Below are 19,695 nucleotides of genomic sequence, written 5' to 3'. Positions count from 1 at the left end.
TTAACCGGAGGCATTCAGGTACAGCTGGCTCTTGAGGATGTAATCAATGACTGGCTGGCTCAGGTAATCCACCACGTGCCCGTCGCCATGCTGAAGGGCCAATCTGTGAGGGGTGGACAGAGAAAGAAGAAGGAAGAGAAAAGCATGAATCAAGTTACTTTAAAACCAGACAGGCATACCTTTCTTCTGGTTTTCCTATGCTAACCCCTGCATAATTTGCTATCTGGCCCATTTCCAAGAGACCCATTGGAGAGCAGAGGCAAAAAAATGGTCTTAAAGTAATGAGCAATTGCTCACTGATGGCAAAGAGCCTCACTTAACATTGTTGGGAGAAGGGAATTGAGGACTGCAAAGAGAGGTGGCTAGATGACACAAGTGGGCAGAGTGAGCGTCATCTGTGACAAGTCTGTCAGTTCCTGTATACTTTTCATCAGTTTCCCACCACAAATTGTGTCACAGCTTCTAGTAATTATGGTCAGAAGATGCTCCAAGGCCTGCCAAAAAAGGGGAATCAGGCTGCATGTATATCTAGAGCTACAAGTGATCCACCCCTATCCTAGTGTATTGCCTAACCCTTGTGACATATCTCATTGGGGGGGGGAGAGAGATTTTTGCTTAACCTAATTAAGAAATAATCTATGCAAAGAGCCATTAATGTAGCAAATGGAATCCAGGATATAATTTTTCTCCAACCCACACCTCATGCCAACCGAAGACAGTAGCCCAGGGAGAATTTAAATTGCCTGCTCTTTATGCAACAAATGTGGGTAGATATCTTAGTGAAATATAAGCAAGTTAAAACTAATTAAAAGTTCTCTCCTTTGCCAAAGTTTTAAAATTCTGGATGAACTCAGCTGCAGCTTCCACAATTTATTTCTTTTCAACTCTACAGTGCCCTTAAACCAGTCATCAGAACACTGGCGTTATTTTGTATAACAAACTTCCTGACACATTTAGGGTTTCCACAACAGTCAAAAAAGGTGAAGGACAGGGGGAAACAACTTTGTAGCTCTAATCAGCAGGCAGGACTTATGGGTTCCATCCCAAATTTTCCTGCCTGTTCATGTGCCTGTATTTTATTCTGTATACACAGGAAACAGTTGGCCACTTCAGAATGTGACATAATAGAGGAATAAAAAGAGTTCTGTCGTAAAGGTAATCCTCGACTTATGGCCGAATTTCCATGGCTAAGCAAGGAAGGTGTTAAGTGAGTCGGGCCCAACTTTATGAACTTCTCTGTCACAGCGGTTAAGCGAATCACTGCAGTTGTTAAAGGAACCATGCAGTCGTTAAGCAAATATGGCCTCCCCCATTGACTCTGTTTGTCGGAAGCCAGCTGGGAAGGTTGCAAATGGCGATCACATGACCTCTGGACAGTGCAATTGTCATAAATACACGCCAGTTGCCAAGCGTCCGAATTTTGATCACATGGCCACAGGGATGTTGCGACAGTTGTTAAGTGTGAGGACTAGTTTTAAGACACTTTTTTCAGAACTGTTGCAACTCTGAACTGTCACTAAACAAATGGTTGCAAGTCGAGAACTACCTACATTATCAAATACTCTGTCCTTGAATAGATGGCTGCCTCTCCAACCAAACCAGTTTGGAAATTTCTTAACCATGATCTTGCTGCTATTTTGTTCCCTCCCCAGTAAGTCACCTTCCCCTCACTCACCTGCTTTTAGTGGAACTGACAATAGCCATGGGGTGATTCACATCATCCTTCACAACCAAGATATTGTTCTGCAGAGGAAACATTGCCAGGGATATAAGCGTGAATCTTTCCACATGCTCACTGAAGCAGGATATTAGCATTTAAGATTTGCAAACTCAACAGAAGGGCAGTTTTCAGTTATGGCATCCTTACCTTAGAATGCCATCCCCTCCCCCATTGTTTCTGAGCTCTATCTTTAAAAAAAGGACAGTGAAATTGTACTGAATTGGTATTTTGAGCGGAAGAGTTGAACATTTTTATTTAGACATTATCTTTCACTGTAAATTATTTTAAACTAACCTAGTATTTATTGTACTCCAATTGTTTTTAATGAAGTTGTTTTTTTAAAAAAAAAAATCAATGAATCGTAAATCTCTGTAAATGTTGTATGCAGCTATCTGGCAGAATAGAAAAAAAGGAAAAGCTATTGCAAAACAAAACTAATTGTATTCAATTTTTTTCTCTCTAAATAGCTCAGATTAAGGTTGGGATACACAAACCAAAAGTTAGGGGAATCCAAGTCTCAGTCAGACTCTACAGTAGGTTATTCCTACTCTTCTTTTGCTTGCCTTTCATATATAGCGAAGCCATCAAATTTTTCTGAAACAAAGGCCTATGCTCAAAATAATGTGGCACTTGCTCACTTTTGTCAGAATCCTTGCATTTTAAAGAAGGGGGTTAAAAACATATTGCTGCAGGTGAAAATCCAAGTTTAAGAGACTAAAACACTTAATGACTTTATCCTGAGCCTGCTTAGGACATGCTAGCCCTTCAAGATAGTCCAGAAAAGAAGCACAGTTATGAGTGCTAATTTTGCTGTGAGGTTTTGGAATCTTGCAAGACTATTTCTTCCTTCCTCTCCTTTTACTCTCCAGAAAACTAGGGAGGGTCCCTGCTGAAATGCTTCCCTCTGCAGCTTCCTTCTTCTGTAGACTGAAATCTCTTTTATGGGAAAGGATGGTCTGTGGCCGTCCTTTCTGTCTCCCAAGATCATTTCCAAATACCATTACTGGACAAGAAGGCTATTCTTATCCTTGACTGTTTGTAGGAGATGAGTCTGAGGGAGGAGTCAAACACATCATAAGTCATGAGTCCCTTCATGCCCGCAAGAGATTTAAGTCCAGGCCACCTTGAATGCCCCTCTTTACCTTCCCCACATTTTCCTTAATGGTCAGTTGGCCAGATTCTTATAGAGAGCTTAAGCTTGTAATAAATCTTTATAGTCATTTGAACTGCCTGCATCTCTTGTTTTCCCTGGCACTTGACACTATTTCCAGGCAAAGCTCTTCTACTGTCCTGGCTGCAACTTCCTCAGAAACCTAGAAGACAGAATTCCAGTAGAATTCCTGCCCACTATGTAGACAAACCTGAAATGGACAACTGTATTGTAATGGAATGTGTGGATGATCTTTGGGTACTAGGGGAAGAGAAGCTGCCTAGGAAACAATTAGACAAAAGAGACAGGAACCCCCAATGGATTAATGCTCAGAGGAAGAAATTTAAGAAGGACCTGCCATAATTGTTCAGGTAATTAAGAATGGCAGAAGTTTATACCTTCAGACTTGCAAGATTATCTTAATGTAGCTTTACAACAAAGTAGAATTAGCTCATCTAGTCATGCCTCCCTACTTGGGAGAGCTGATATGTATGCAACCAGAGAGGTTCGGGAAAGCAGGATTGAGTCCCAGCCTAGAGTCCATTTATCACTGCAGTTTTAGAACAACAAAACTTACTTTATACTTGCGAAGTATAGAGGAGTGGTTCATGATTCTCTCGGTATCAGCACCATCTCGTGGGACAACAACGATACCAAAGTCCCCCACAATCACCTCCATCTGTTTAAATTAGAATGAATGTCTTTTATGAAAACAAACATTTACAGAAACTTTTTCCTAAATCTGAATCAATTTTGTGGTTATTGGCTTCCAGTGAAGATGTATTCTATGCACTTGGTTATATTTGAATCCATTTTCTTGCTAATCTGTGGGGGGTTTTTTTGGTCTCTCAAAGGCTTCCACAGAGTTTTCAAAAACATAGCACACAATTCTGGCTGAATATTGTGAACTATAGATACTTGCAGGGAAATCAATAAAAGAATAATAGAGCAGGAAGGGACCTTGGAAGCCTTCTAGTCCAATTCCCTGTTCAGGCAGGAAATCCTATACTATTTCAGACAAATGATTGTCCAACCTCTTCTTAAAAACCTACAGTGTTGGAGCACCCACTACTTCTGGAGACAAGTCCCTCCACTGATTAATTGTTCTAACTAACAGGAACTTTCTCCTTAGTTCTAGGTTGGATCTCTCCTTTTTTTAAATAAAAAAGTTTTATTGATTTTTAAGAATTACAATCTTTAGTGCTTAGTAAACAACATGTTGTCTGGGTTCAGATATTTAACATTAACTTCTTCAATATAAATCTGTTCAGTACTACACAATCCAGTATTTTTTCCCCCTGATCCTCCTTTCTTCCTCATATTTTTTCCATTTTCCCCTCATTACACAGTTACAATTTTTGGAACTGTTGAACTATACAAAGTTAGATATAAGCATCTTCATCATATTTTACTAATCATACAAATAATAATATCAGTTCATGAATCAATATCCTGTTTTTGTGCTCTTGTTAAGGTTTGATTTCCCATCAGTATTTAAAATCTTTGCCAGTTATAATTTTCTCAATATTAATTACATTTATATAGCTATAGGTTTTATTCATACCAATCCTCCTCTTATTTTCATATTTCCCATATCAAAAAAAGGAAAGAAAAAAAATACTATTTTAGTTCTAAATCATATCTTTCATTATAAAAGTCTAATTATATCTAAGGGTCATCCATTCTTTTAATCTTATTCAAACAAGTATTTAAACATATAATGCCCCCTCTAAAAGATCAAGTCTTCTGTTTTTTAAATATGACTCTCGCTTTCTTTCTTTGCCAAGTAGCTTTCTAAGCCAGGGTAATTAGATCGCCCAGGAATTTTTTTTCTGTTTTTGTGAAAATTGCTTGGCATGAGGAAGACAATTTAGGTAGAGTATTTTTGGGGAGGAATTCCACCCATTTACATTCCTTAAGAAACTTCCAGTTTCCTTCTCCCTCAATTTCTCCCATGTTGTGACATTTCCCCTAACAGCTCTATATTCCATTTTTAAAAATCTTCTTCCTTGCCATCAGATGTATTTTGCAGACCTAAGGGGTAAAGGGTCTTTTGCATTTTCATTGTTATGGCTAAGTCTTGCAGTATTTTGTTTGTGTATGGTCGTTTATATTTCCCTTCTTTTATCTCTTCCGTCTCTAAATCCATTTTCTCTGTTTCATGTTTTGATTTCTGGTTTATTTGTTCATATTTTGTAGTCGTTATCTGGGAACTTTCTAGTTGTAGATTTAATTTGGAGATTTGCTCATTTATATTATCTAAATTATTTTTAGTCTCATTGTGATTTCTTTTTATGTCCTCTTTCTATGCGACAATTGTTTGGTGAAATAGTTGTAGCATAGAGTATATTTCCTTCTGAAAAGTGTTTGTTTTTTCTTGAGGCATCGTTCCTGGAGATCCTCTAGTATCACCAGTCTCAGTAAGAGTAAATCTAAGTTTCCTCTAGTTTTCTGGTCGTTATATGTAGCCTTTATAATCTAATAGATTCCAGAGTATAGGTCCAGTCCTGAAAGCAATATTTTATAATGATCTTTTGCCTCAAGTATCCAAAAATTGTCAGTCAGGCAAGGTTGTAATCCACAATGTTCAAAGTGTTCAAAATGTTCAACCTCCCTGAAAACAGCTCAAAAGCCTCTCCCAGCCAGACGTACTCCAAGGTCAAATTTTTCTTTCTCTCCCACTAGTCTTGAGGTTAAAAGTCCAAGCTTAGTAGGTATTTATAATCCAAGAAGGTCAGGGTGATAAGTATGCCAAAATATTTTCCTTTATTGCCAGCTGTTCTCCCAAGCTAGGAGTCACCAAGCAGCCAGGAAGCAAATTATAGTGCTGTACACAAATCCACCATTAGATGTCATTCAAAATCCATTTTCCACTCTTAAGACAAAGGGTTGATTTCTTATATTTCGCCTCAATGTTTTTTTTTCAAAGAGAAAATCTTAACAGTTATCTCAGTTCTCAAATTTATCAAAACTGTAGCTTTATGTTACTTCCAGTTCAGTATTATGTTTCTGTCCCCCATAAAATTAAAACACTGCTTCTGTTCACATTCGGAGGTTTTTAGCTTCTTGGGAACCTTTCCCAGGAAATTCAGTTGTAAAATAGTAAAGAAAGGATCAAATTTCTCACCCAGTGCCAAACATGCTGTTTACAATGTGTTAATTGGTGCTTTTTCTTCTTCCATTGTCAGCAACTAATGGCCAGCCACAGGAATGTAGCCAGTCTTTCCCCTGTGGTTTGGAGGGCTTTCCTTGGACCGAATGGAAAGACCACCATCTCTCCGTGATCAACAAGGCACCCCTCCTCTTCATTGCCTCTTCGGGGCAATTTTAGGCTCTTTTTAGGGTCCCCAGCAGGGCAAAATCGTGCACGGAAGGCAGAGCCCTGCCTTCCTGTGTCCCGTTCCATGACTATGCAAAACCAGAAGTCAGGTTGGATCTCTCCTTGATTAGTTTCCATCCATTGCTTCTAGTCCTACCTCCAGGAAAATAGGTTGACCCCCTCTTCTTTGTGACAGCCCCTTAGTTATTAGAACCCTTTATGATGTTATCCCCTAGTTCTTCTTTTCATCAAACTAGATATACCCAATTCCTGCAACTGTTCTTCCTATGTTTTAGCTTCCAGTCCCCTAATCATCTTTGTTTTTCTTCTCTGTACTTTTTCTAGAGTCTCAACATCTTTTTTTACATTGTGGCAATCAAGGCATAGATGCAATATTCCAAGTGTAGTCTTACCAAGGCATTATAAAGTTTATTATAAAACACATCATGTGATCTTGATTCTATCCCTCTGTTAATGCAGCCTAGGACTGTGTTGGCTTTTTTGGCAGTACACTGCCAAAACAGCCAACACAGTCCTGGGCTGCATCAAGGCATCTCTACAACTCCCTTTGAAAGATACTTTCACTCATATGAAATCCAACATAAATATGCATTTCCATGTACCTTGAGATCAGCTAAAACACTCTCCCTGTGCTGCAAGAAATGATGATCAAATGATATGGCTTCCATTGATTAGAACAAAACATCAATAATAGCATAGCGAAAGGCAACCGCTCCAAACCGGAATACCAATCAAGTTGTTGTTAGAATTGGCCCACTTATTGGCGATGATGTGTTTATATTACAAAAATCTTTCGGCAGATTTGAGGAAATGGTAGGCAAATGAATCAATGTTCAGGAAGATGTTCAGATGTTGAGGTTATTAGAAAAGCACTTATTCTCAAAGAAAGAAAATCACTTGGTTAATTTATATGGGAGAAATTAAAGAAAGTAATACTGTAGTATAACCAAAGGGTCATGTAAGGTATGACTGAGAATACTCTGGAAACTGCTTACTTTGTAAAGAAATAGGACTAATGAAATTGCATAATACAGTATATAGTGGATAAGAGAAAGCTTGCTGAAGATTTGCTTCTATGAAGTTACAGGCACTGAGAGATGCAAGCAAGCTGTATGATGAGCAGTATCCACTGCTTTGGGAACCAGAAGGGTGGAGAGAGGAAGGAAAGATTTGATTCACACCTGACTGCCAGAGATCTTTGTCTAAAGCCTCAATAGCTAAACTTTTATGCACATAATTTCTTACAGGAAATTTGTTTTCTCCTTAAAAGAGGCAAGGGAAAAGAATCCTTTTGCTTTATATTCATATACAGGTAGTCCTTGATTTATGACTGCAATTGAGCCCAACTTTTTTGTTGCAAGACAGATGTTGAGTTTTGACCCATTTTACGACTTTTCTTGCCAAGGTTGTTAGATAAATCACTACAGCAGTTAAATTAATAACATGATTGTTAAGTCAATCTGGCTTCCCCGCTGACTTTACTTGTCAGAAGGTCGCAAAACATGATCACATGACCTCAGAACACTGTTATAAATATGAGTCAGATGCCAAGAACCCAAATTTTAATCACGTGGGGATGCTGCTGTAAGTGTGAAAAATAGTCATAAGTCACTTTTTCAGAGCCATTTCACCTCTGAATGGTTGAAATGAATGGTTGTAAGTAAAGGACTACCTCTACTATAGGTTTATCTCTGAGAGGCTTCCCAACCTATGCATTACTCCTGGAATTCTCAATAATAGTTATCCTAATGCAGAGATCCCCAACCTTTTGGGCACCAGGGACCGGTTCCGTGGAGAGAGGTTTTTCCATGGACCGGAGGCCGTGTGATTTTGTGTGCTGCCTGCATCCCACTGATGAGGCTTTGCTTATTTGTGCGGTCCACGGACTCAGGGTTGGGAACCCCTGCCCTAAGGGATGAATCTGGGAATTGCAGTCCTCAGATCTTGAGAGAATCCAGTTTAAAGGGTGAACCAGCATATGCATATATAAGAACATTTAATCAAATCCTTACTACTTTACAATTGTGAGTAAATCATTTTAAAACAAATTTGGCAAAGGCTGAGGCAAGTATTTTTATCTTCTTGATATGATCGTAAGAGTAATCGGTTAATAACCTCCTACTACTGAAACATGAAATTATATTTATTTTCATTACAAAAAATACCTCTCCAACTGCACTATAAAAATCACTATTGTTCTTTTACTATTGTCAGAACTGGAAAAGAAGGGGTCACGAACAGAGAAGGTGGAAGTAGCCTGTCAATCTATGATTTCCCAAGCCATCACAAAGTAAACAAAACTCCTCAGGAAGTATATTTTGCTAAATCAGTAGCTACTGTGTGTAAATGGAGAAGAAGGGAGGGAGGGAAAGAGGGAAGGAAGGAAGGAAGGAAGGAAGGAAGGAAGGAAGGAAGGAAGGAAGGAAGATCACAGCTTTGACCATCTTCTGTTATCTACTCACATCAGCTTCATTCCAGAGGCCTGGGATACAGAAGGACTCCAGCAAATCGCTTCCACACAGCAGCAAGATTCGGAGCTCTGAAGAAAAGAGATACAGAATCTGAGATGTTCCCTGGATAACCACTCCCCACTAATCTCTTTGCCTTGATGCAAAGGCTTGAAAAGGGAAGGGGAGCAGAAAAGACAGGGCTTTAAGGCAGAATTCTGGTTCCTGTGTTGTGAAAGCACTCTAGAAATGTTACCACCTGTCAGTTTATCTATTTCACCAACCACTAATATTCCTTAAGCAATGTCAGTGTTATCTTCACTTTTGGCAATTTTGTGCACCAATATAATGCATGTTGCAGTGACTTTTCTATGCCTGTATAAACATAAAAGCAGAAACAGAATAACAGAGATGGAAGGGACCTTGGAGGTCTACTAATCCAACCTCCTGCTCAAGCAGGAAACCTATATCATTTCAGATAAATGACTGTCCACTCTCTTCTTAAAAACTTCCAGTGTTGGAGCGTCCACAACTTCTGGAAGCAAGTCATTCCACTGATTAATTGTTCTGTCAGGAAATGTCTCCTTAGTTCTAGGTTGCTTCTCTCCTTGATTAGTTTCCATCCGTTACTTCTTGACCTGCCTTCAGGTGCTTTGGAGGTTGACTCCCTCTTCTTTGTGGCAGCCCCTGAGATATTGGAACACTGCTATCATGTCACCCCTAGTCCTTCTTTTCATTAAACTAGACATACCCAATTCCTGCAACCGTTCTTTATACTCATAAAACTTCTGATGCAGTTGACTATATCTTTCTGCCTTATGTCTGAAGGGGACTCAGCTTATGGAATGCAGGAAAGTGTTCAAAGAGTTATTTCCATTATGCCATGTTTCACCACCTGACACTCCACTCCATAATGGCAGGGCGCGATAGAATTTGCAGGTAGGTTCCCATAAAATTATATTCAACATCAAGGATAAAGAATCTTAAAAATGTGGAGTCTGCTATGGCCTGCTAGCTTCTGTCATGCTCCATTCTATGGATTGGCACAAAAAAGGATATTTAAGACAAATGTATTCCAAAGTGGACATAGTTGGAAAAGCTGAGTACAAAAAAATATAGAGATTGGGGTAGTTATTTTTGATAAGTGCACATTAGGGGAATGCATAATTCCATGTGTTAGGGAAGATTACAGTGATAATGAATGTGGGTTTTTAATTGTAAGATTAATTTACAAACTACAATTATAAGTGAAAATGAGTGTCAATGCACATGAAGTAGATTTAGAATAGTTTTTTACATCCCCAATTCATTATTAGGTGCTTGTCAGTCTGAAAAGCAATGCTGGTTCTTTGACATCATGTGCATGTTCTTATCTGGGATGCTGCATAGTATACAGCAAGACAAGTCATTTGGATTCAATCCCAAAAAGGTGGCTTGGAAGGAGAAACACAAAGGTGGCACCATTTACAACTCTACGAAACAGCTAAATCTTTTCCTAAAATTTCACAGTCTTGGAAGAGGTGCAACCATTGTTTAGAAGTTACAGACAACTGCTAAATTTATAGTCTCTTCATGTTCTAAAGCACTGGTTGAAATCAGTTCCAAGTAATGCACAGCTTTTCAAGAGTTTTTGCAGAATTCAGTAGTGTCTTTGTAGATGATATATTGCAGTTTTCCCCATCTGACATATACATGCAATACAGCCCCCATAAACTCCTACTACCCATTACCTTTACACCCTGGCCCTTTGCATGTATGGATTGTTTTTCCAACTAAAATCAACATCAATTGCACAATAAAGTGACCACAACTCTTCTGCCTCTTTTATATGCAAATATGCCCACTTTTATAAGGGCCTATGGATGATGCTCACTTACCAATCTCTTCATATCTCATCACAGTCCCCAAATTAGCATTTTCATCTAGAAAGCAAGAAAAGGAAATTGTATTTCACAGGAAGACCTACAATGAGGTAATCTATTAGTTAAAAACACTATATTTACTAAGCAAATCTTACTACACTATCAATTATCCTGCCCTTTTACAACTGTACTTAGAGCACCTTTTATAAAGAGTGTAATTAAAAGTAATTACAGTAAAATGAGGGTTCTAAGTAGTGATAATAACAGTGGCTGAAATGAAGTGGGGAAATTAAATGTGGAAGAGGCTGGCCAGCCCAAATGCTGAATGCGTTATTTCAACTACTTAGTCATCCTCCACATCTAATATGCCCCTAAGAGTTTCTTCTGAACTCCAGAATATATAAAATGTTTAATCCAGTATTGACATATTTTGAGCCTGATTTTTGAGCAGATTTTTGAGCCTGAAAAGCAAGTGTGATATTAATTAAAAAAAATCATTTTCAGTCCTGGTTTGGATTGATCAACTTTTCTAAAATACATCCAAAGTAATTCAAATATAGTATGTCAGTGTTCAGCACAGTCCTAGAAATACCTGGGGATAAATCAAATGAAACTGGTATTGCCAGAGGCCCATCATCAGCTACGGTTGGTAAAAATCATTTGATTGTTCTGTTTAATTCTACAACAATTTCCAAAGGAAAAGCTAATGTCAAGTGCCGTTGAAATCAGGAGATTAAAGCAGTTCAAATGAGTATAAAGATTTATTGCAAGCTTAAGCTCTCTACAAAAAATTGAGCTACTAACGGTCAAGGGAAATGAATGGTAATAAGAAGGCATTCAAGGTGGGCTGGACTTAAATCTCTTGTGGGCATGCAGTGACTCATGATTCATGACACGTTTGACTCCTCCCTCAGGCTCAGCCTGGTCATCTACATCTAGGAAAGAATCTAATTTCAGTCATACAGACAACCACATTTCAACAACATACCCACAAAGGTGAAACGCTCCATTGGGGGACGAACACAACAAATCCTGCTAAGGCTTTCTCCCACTTTCCCCAAAAGTTTTGCTAAGGAAAGAAGGAAAGTAGAGGATAAAATAGAAAAATCAGCATTCAATACAGGTGGAAGTACTACAGTTTACAACTGAACAATATTACCCTTACATTCAATGGCTTTACTACACAATTTAAAATAACACATGTGTGGATTGTGAATTGATCACCAGCATTTTTTTTATACTTCCTTTGACAAAATGTTACTGCTGTTGCCAACACAAACTCAGCACAAACGTGCGTTTGTTTCTGAGAATTACACAGCAGACAAAAACATGTGCCCTCTCATTCAGACAGGAATCAGTAAAATGCAATTTTCCCCTCTGCAGTTTACGTAATTAACAAGAGCCAAGCACTGATGCTTGTAGTCCAGTTTGACCCATGTACTTAAAATAATACTAAATCCAGTCAAAATTATATATTTATTTCACTTAGAGCACCATTTGCTGATTGTGTATTTTGGCAATACACAATAACATATGCATTGAAAATGAAACTGGGAGACAAAGATACTTTAAAGCAAAAACTGTTAATTAAAATCCACAATGAAAATAATATGTAGTAAAGAAAGAATGAATCCAAATCCATGAACTTCGACAGCCATTTCCAGCTAATGAGCAATTACAGCTACTATTAAACGATTGAGTTTAATTTATTTTGATTTTTTTTTAAAAAAAGATTAGTGTATCATCTTGAGCATGCACATTAAATGTAAAACAGAAATAAATATATATATTTACAAAGTATAAATAGATACTGTAGTGTATCTCAGAATGCCAGATCTGATCTGGTTGGTCGATGCAGAGATGGTGAACCTATGATGTATATCAAAGGTGACAGGCCATGACGTTTTGGGTAACACAAAAATGTTCAACAAGACCCAACAACTATTCTAGAAAGCACGCCCCATTCTTGCACAATTTTGGGAGGTCACAGAGGGCGATGTGTGCTCTCATGCAACTTCCAGACCCTCCCCAAATCACGTGAAAGGGCCGTGCTCTCACAAGATCTCCAGACTTTCTGAACATGAGTTTTAACTATATTTTATTTTTGTAATTGTTTGATGTTTGATGTTTCTTTGTATAATACTGATTACCACACAACTAGGCTGTATTTTTTTTTAAAAAAGTAACTGAATATGTAAAGAGTTGTTTCTCTTTTGTTCGTGGGGCAGGCACCAGCAGCATTACGTTTGGCATTTTCCGAAGTTTTGACACCCTGAGTCCAAAAGACTCGCCATCCCTGTGCTAGACTAAATGGACTAGCAGGGCATTTGTGTTGCATCTGAAGGCAGTAACACCTACTGATCAAAAAATGAAAAGGATTTATTTCCCCCTTTTTTTCTCTGCCCCCAGCAGTTGTTTATATTTGGAACCAAATATTTTAATATCCAGTTCTCACTGGATAATTAGGATTAGTGGTTTGCAAGATAAAAAATTCGCCCTGCGCCATTAAACCCACTCCAAGCGCGCACCATTGCAGCTGTTCCAGTCAGTTTTTCTCCTATTTTCTTGTGCACTCTCTACCACCTGCTGAAGCCAAGAGCAAACCAGGTGTGCCAGTCAGAAGGTGACAAAGCAGCAGATGAAAGGATGAGGAATGGCTGAAATGCCTCAACGTGCAATTTAGTGGAAGGTTTGTAATTAGGGACTGGCAGCTATCCTGAGTACAGATTATAAAGAAGAATGAGAAGGTCTGATTGAAACATTTTGCTTATTTTGGATGGAAGAGGACACGGCTTTCCCCTCCAGATGTCAAAGTGCCAAAAATCTAATCTGGCCAATTATTTCGGCACCTGAGGCAGAAAACACCATCACAGGCTCTCTTCTCTCACCTGGATTACCACATTTATTATTATTATTTTCAAGAGCTTCTACATTTGGGCTTTCTGCTCACTCTTACCTGCAGTTGGCTTGTTGGAAAGGTTGCTGTTCTGGTAAATAGGTTGTGGGGTCTCGTTCTGAGGCTGTCCAATCACTGGCGTCAGAGAAGGTGTGTTCACATTGGACAGGATACAACCAGTAACTCGCTGGAAGAAATAACAGAACAGAATGACAGAATTGGTCTTCTAGTCCAACCCCCAGACAAGTGGCTAGTCAAAGTTAGTTTGCATTTTTGTATGCTTGGTTCAAAGGTATCTACTGAAAAAAAAGGGGGGGAAGCTTTTGTTTTGTTTTTACAAAGCTGCCCTTACCCAATTTTATTCCCCTATTGTCAAATCTGCCAAAACCCTGGGACATATCTTTCGACATTTTTTCCATCCACCCTCTGTCAGCAGGACAGGGTGAATATAGTATTCCTGTGTTCAGATCAGACCATGGCAAGTTATTTAGGAAAAGTACTGTCACAGTCCTAATTGTGACTGAAGCTTTCCATGTATAACTCTCAATTATCAAGAAAAGATAAGCCGATAAATGCCTGTTAATCTCAATGGCTATATACTATCATCACGCAATAGATCTGTCAACATGTGGCTGGGAAGCCTTTCCTGAAAGTGGTCTTGTATCTATAGTACATTTTCTAGGGTTCAAAGGCTTCTACCTGGGAATGAAACAAAAAATCACCCCTAAAAGTAATCCTTTGGACTGCTTTGACAAGGTTCACCTAATGCTCTTAAGAGAGACCTAGGGCTTTAGATCTCTGGTGGTTATTTTGACCCATATACACAGCTGTACTGAAAGTGTTAAGTTTTTCATTTCCAAGCTGTGACAATGGTAACAATGTCCGTGTTCAGGAGTACAGGCTAAGAAAGATGCCTAGTTCAGCCAAGACCTAGGGAAGCAGAGAAAGATTTCAAGCAAAATCAACAGCAGTGTGCTGCAGCTGCCAAAAAAGCCAACACAGTGCTGGGCGGCATTAACAGAGGGATAGAATGAAGATCACATGAAATGTTAATACCACTTTACAAGGCCTTGGTAAGGCCACACTTGGAATACTGCATCCAGTTTTGGTCACCACGATGTAAAAAAGATGCTGAGACTCTAGAAAGAGTACAGAGAAGAGCAACAAAGATGATTAGGGGACTGGAGGCTAAAACATATAAGGAACGGTTGCTGGAATTGGGTATGTCTAGTTTAACGAAGAGAAGGACGAGGGAGGACATGATAGCAGTGTTCCAATATCTCAGGGGCTGCCACAAAGAAGAGGGAGTCAAGCTATTCTCCAAGGCGCCTGAAGGCAGGACAAGAAGCAACGGATGGAAACTGATCAAGGAGAGAAGCAACTTAGAACTAAGGAGAAACTTCCTGACAATTAGAACAATTAACCAGTGGAACAACCTGCCTCCAGAAGCGGTGAATGNTTATTATTATTATTATTATTATTATTATTATTATTATTATTATTATTATTATTATTATTATTATTATTATTATTATTATTATTATTACTGATTTGAAGCATTGAACCTGGCTTGGAATAGGAGTGTTGACTTAACTAAGCCTTTTTGCAAGGAATCACAGGATGCTAGGCAGGAAGTGGTTTGATATCTCCAAATTACAGCTGAGTTAACATGGTTGTTTGAAAGGAATTATGTCTGAATTAACCTCTGACTACAATAACCATTTTTAAAAATTAATCAGACTGTTTTCTGGTTGCCTTTATTCCTTCTTAATTTTGCCTATACTTTGCTCTATATACCCTCTCTACTATTGGAACTGAGATACATTAACAAATAAAACTCCTTCCATTTGCCTGAATTGTTCTTTGAAGAGCTCCAGATTATGCAGTCGTAATGCTGGGTGTAATGTTCTAGTAACAATCTGGATAGAAGAAGCAGGATGGTCTGACTCATAGATTTCTTAAGGCTTCAAGAACAGGACATCCTCATGATTACATAGCACAAATGCCTAAGGTGTTCATCTTGCTAGCAAACTCATTGATGGGCCGAAGATGCATTTATGTTTAAAGTCTAAAGTACCTGGCAGCTTAAACAGACCATCCTGCCCATGTATGTTTTGAAAGGCTGAGTTTTTCAAATTCCTTACATTGTGCAATTGCAAAAAAAGGGTTTTAAAAATGTTTTAAAAATGTATCTGAAACAAAGCCTGGTTGACTTCCCTCGAATCAAGGCATTTTTATTCACCTTAACATTTTAAATTCAAAGTATACTTCTTATTGAACTAGATGCATTATTACTATGGTGTAATAATGTAATTGTCAATGCTGCTAACATCGGGTGTTATTGCTTTGACAACAGATGGAAATGCATTTATTTTTCTCTTTCACTTTTAGAGCTGATTGATGCTGGGAGGGGGGATGTGGATGAGAGTCCAGTTAGTCATAACAACAATTTCAAGTTGTGAGAATTCAAGTTTACTGAGCCCAGAGTTGATAATGATTTGGCGGCTGGAGAGCTGTGGAGAAAGCCTGTGTTTCAAGCTAATTGGGGAATGTGATTTATGACTGTTAGTTGGAGGAGGAAAATTGTGCTTTGCTACTTTGTGCCCAGGGGAGGGGAATTCAGTTTTTGGCTTCAATTATGTAGTGCCGATATTATGCTTCTCGAATAAAAGATTCTTTAAGGTAAACAGTGCCTCGAACTTCTTTTGAAGAGTTTCATCTGTCAGAACCATGATAGTAATAATTACAAATAATAATAATAATGATGATGATGATGATGATGATGGTGGTGGTGGTGGTGGTGGTGGTGGTGGTGGTGGTGGTGGTGGTGGTGATGATGATGATGATGATGATGTTGGAAGGGACCTTGGAGGTCATCTAGTCCAACCCCCTGCTCAGACAGGAAACCCTATAACCATTTCAGACAAATGGCTGTCGAGTCTCTTCTTAAAAACTTCCAGTGTTGGAGCATTCACAGCTTCTGGAGGCAGGTTGTTCCACTGGTTAATTGTTCTAACCATCAGGAAATTTCTCCTTAGTTCTAGATTGCTTCTCTCTTTGGTTAGTTTCCATCCGTTGCTTCTTCTCCTGCCTTCAGGTGCTTTGAAGAATAGCTTGACTCCCTCTTCTTTGTGGCAGCCCCTGAGATACTGGAACACTGCTATCATGTCCCCCCTCGTCCTTCTCTTCATTAAACTAGACATTCCCAATTCCAGCAACGTTCCTTATATGTTTGAGCCTCCAGTCCCCTAATCATCTTTGTTGCTCTTCTCTGTACTCTTTCTAGAGTCTCAACATCTTTTTTACATTGTGGTGACCAAAGCTGGATGCAGTATTCCAAGTGTGGCTTTACCAAGGCATTGTAAAATGGTATTAACACTTCATGTGATCTTGATTCTAGCCCTCTGTTAATGCAGCCTAGCACTGTGTTTAAGTGTTTGTCAACTAGGACTCCAAGATCCCTCTCACAGCTACTACTATTGAGCAAGGTACCACCTATACTATACTTGTGCATTTGGTTTTTCTTGCCTAAGTGTAGAACCTTACTTTTTTCAAGGATATTTTAAAAAATATCCTTGTTTTTTTAAAAAAAATCTTATGAGTACTTCTTATAATTTTGATTAAAAGATGGCATATATACCTTTAAAATGAAAAAATGCACAAGTAATTGCAAAATGAAAAAAGCAAGTTATCAAAGATTGCATTTAACTTGTTCTTTAAAAAGTCAAATAATAGAGTAAATGAAACGTATTACAGTATGCGATAACAGGAATAATATTTTTCCTGCCACCAGGGGGTGCTGTATTCTTTTGCAAAAGGCAGAAATAAAGAGGTGGAACATTATCAAGCATTGTTGAAAATTGAATATGCACCCTCAATGGAACTGAAAAGTTTGACCTACCAAAGAATTTCCATTCTTTGACTATATGGATATACATTTGTCAACATCTATAATACATTGCAACAATAGTGTAGAGTTAGTGATCAATCTTCCTCCAACAACCTTCCCAAATGTACAGCCCATCATAACTCTCAAATTCTTATTTTCTTTTTTCTTTTTGCCCTCCCCCCAAGTACCGCTGTCATATTCATAAAGAAATCAAATATCATTTTAAACATATTACCATAGCCTTTTTAAATGATTTGCTAAGTTCAGATTACAGCCCAAAAATGTGCACTGTGACTTGCAGTCAACAAGTTCCTTACCCCTGGCTATTTTGTAGGAACATCAGTATCGCTCAAAGATTGTTGATCAATCCTTCTGTTTTTAAAAGTACAGATGAGTCAAACAAAAGCCAGGAATTTTAGAAGACTCAAAATGACTCTATAAATTATTTCTGAGAAATAAAAGGAGAGAACCCTGGGGTTTCCAAAACAACGGCTAACCATTTGATGCCCCTTCCGATATGTTGCCATGACCCTTGACCGGTCAGAATTGGTCAAACTTTTCCAATTGTTGTTTTTCAGAACAATGAAAGGAACAAAGGTGTTCTGTGGAATTTTCCTGGCCAGGAAACACAGCAGCCACCGGAACTGTGTATGGCCCTTTAATCGTACTGAGAAATATGCAAACAAATTAGATGTCATAAATATTTTGGGAAAGACGACTGGGCTTCCTTCCTCCTTAAGCTCATTTTCCCTCTTTGCAAAGCCAGTTTCTGAATCAAGGAAAGGGTGGGAGGGTGGGGAATCACTTCTCTCCCCCTCCCCTGTTTCTAATATATTGCTTCTCTCTCCCTACAATATTCCCAGGCTTCTCTTTCTCATTAGCAGAATCTGAGAGCTAAAATAAGTGTGGCAGCAAATATGTCTTTGTTTAATTTTTGCTTTATTTTAATAGTTAAGAGCCACTGTGAGAAGCTCCATTTTCACTGAGTTCGTGGCACATGGGAAGGCGCGTTCTTTTTTAAAAAATGGAGTGATTTATTTTCTGCCTTTCAACATTTACCAAAAGAATTAAATCCTTTTTAATCTGGCCCTGCTAGAAATCACTCCCTTGTGATAGCTATTAAGCCCCACTAGCATCAGTTAGCTTCAGGAGCAATATTCATCAAGCCCACTAAAAATCAGAGGGGGGGGGGGAAAGCAAATTTCTTCTTCAAAATCTCATGTTCTTTTGAACATTTCTGCATGCTCAAAGACAAAGCTTTGAAGGTGGTTGGCAGGGACATCTCCGTGTGTGTGTGTGTGTGTGTGTGTGTGTGTGTGTGTGAGAGAGAGAGAGAGAGAGAGAGAGAGAGAGAGAGAGAGAGAGAGAGAGAGAGAGAGAGAGAGAGAGAGAGAGAAGACAAGATGGCAGTAGTGATTGTATAATCAAAACCTTAGTTTTTTAAAAAAAAATCTGTCGTGCACATTTTTAAATTTTTAAACATTTTTTTTTAAAAAACCTGTGACTTTGATTTGGCTGGCGTCTTGATTTTTTTTATCCCTCTGCAGACTCCACAAAAGGTGGCACTCAGAATGGTTTCATTGCCTGCTCTTTAGCAGTCAGTACCCAACAATGGTAGGCACTACTAAAAGTAGACAATGAAACCATTCTGAGTGCCACAGCCAAATATGTAATATCTTTTTTTCCCCTTGGCATTTTTTGTTAGTTTGATTGCTTTGTTTTTTGAGGACCAGGGCAGAAGGGAAAGCAATCAAAGCACACGGAGAACCAGTCAATATTTGAAATTTCTTAGAAGCTAGAAGACAAAATGTATATGGATTTATGCACACTGTGTAGGAAATGGAAATGGAAACAGTTTGTTCACTCTTTTAAGACTAGAGCTTGAGTTTATCGAATGAAACAGCATGTGAGGAGAATTAGGAAGTATTTTTTCATACAGTGCTGAATTAACCAATTCAGCTTGCTAGCCGCATGATGTCGTGATGGACATCAACTTGGACAACTTGGAAACATGGTGAGATGAAACCCACACATGGAACACACAGCTAGAGGGATTTAAATTATTTAAAAGAAACAGACCAAATAAAAGAGGAGGTGGAGTTGCTCTCTATATAAGAAATAACTATATCTCTACAGAAATAGAGCACAACAATGATAAAATTTGTCTTGAATGCATTCGGGTCAATATAAAAGGGGGGAAAATGACATTGCCATAGGTGTATACTACAGGCCACCCAACCAAACAGAGGAAATAGATGAACTTTTTGCTAGTCAGCTAACTAAGGTATGTAGGAAGCACATCACAATAGTAATGGGGGACTTTAACTACCCTGACATCAACTGGGAGACAAACTCTGCACCAAGTGGAAGATCAAACAGGTTCCTGGCAAA

The 19,695-nt window shown here is 38.6% G+C and overlaps 1 protein-coding gene across 1 annotated transcript in view; it reads right to left on the bottom strand.

Moving 5' to 3' along the window:
- The window catches only part of NMNAT2 (nicotinamide nucleotide adenylyltransferase 2), an 83,897-nt gene continuing 64,202 nt past the window's right edge, over positions 1 to 19,695 (bottom strand). The window contains exons 5-11 of the mRNA XM_015813137.1: positions 13,476 to 13,602; positions 11,508 to 11,588; positions 10,535 to 10,579; positions 8,673 to 8,749; positions 3,448 to 3,549; positions 1,676 to 1,743; positions 1 to 103 (exon numbers count right to left, since the gene is read on the bottom strand). Coding sequence (XP_015668623.1) covers positions 1 to 103; positions 1,676 to 1,743; positions 3,448 to 3,549; positions 8,673 to 8,749; positions 10,535 to 10,579; positions 11,508 to 11,588; positions 13,476 to 13,602 — 603 coding nt within the window. The remainder of the gene's footprint in view (positions 104 to 1,675; positions 1,744 to 3,447; positions 3,550 to 8,672; positions 8,750 to 10,534; positions 10,580 to 11,507; positions 11,589 to 13,475; positions 13,603 to 19,695) is intronic.

The sequence above is a fragment of the Protobothrops mucrosquamatus genome, unplaced genomic scaffold, assembly GCF_001527695.2.
Source record: "Protobothrops mucrosquamatus isolate PMUCROS unplaced genomic scaffold, P.Mucros_1.0 scaffold140, whole genome shotgun sequence".
Classification (NCBI taxonomy): domain Eukaryota; kingdom Metazoa; phylum Chordata; class Lepidosauria; order Squamata; family Viperidae; genus Protobothrops; species Protobothrops mucrosquamatus.
This window is presented reverse-complemented; position numbering and strand designations above follow the sequence as displayed.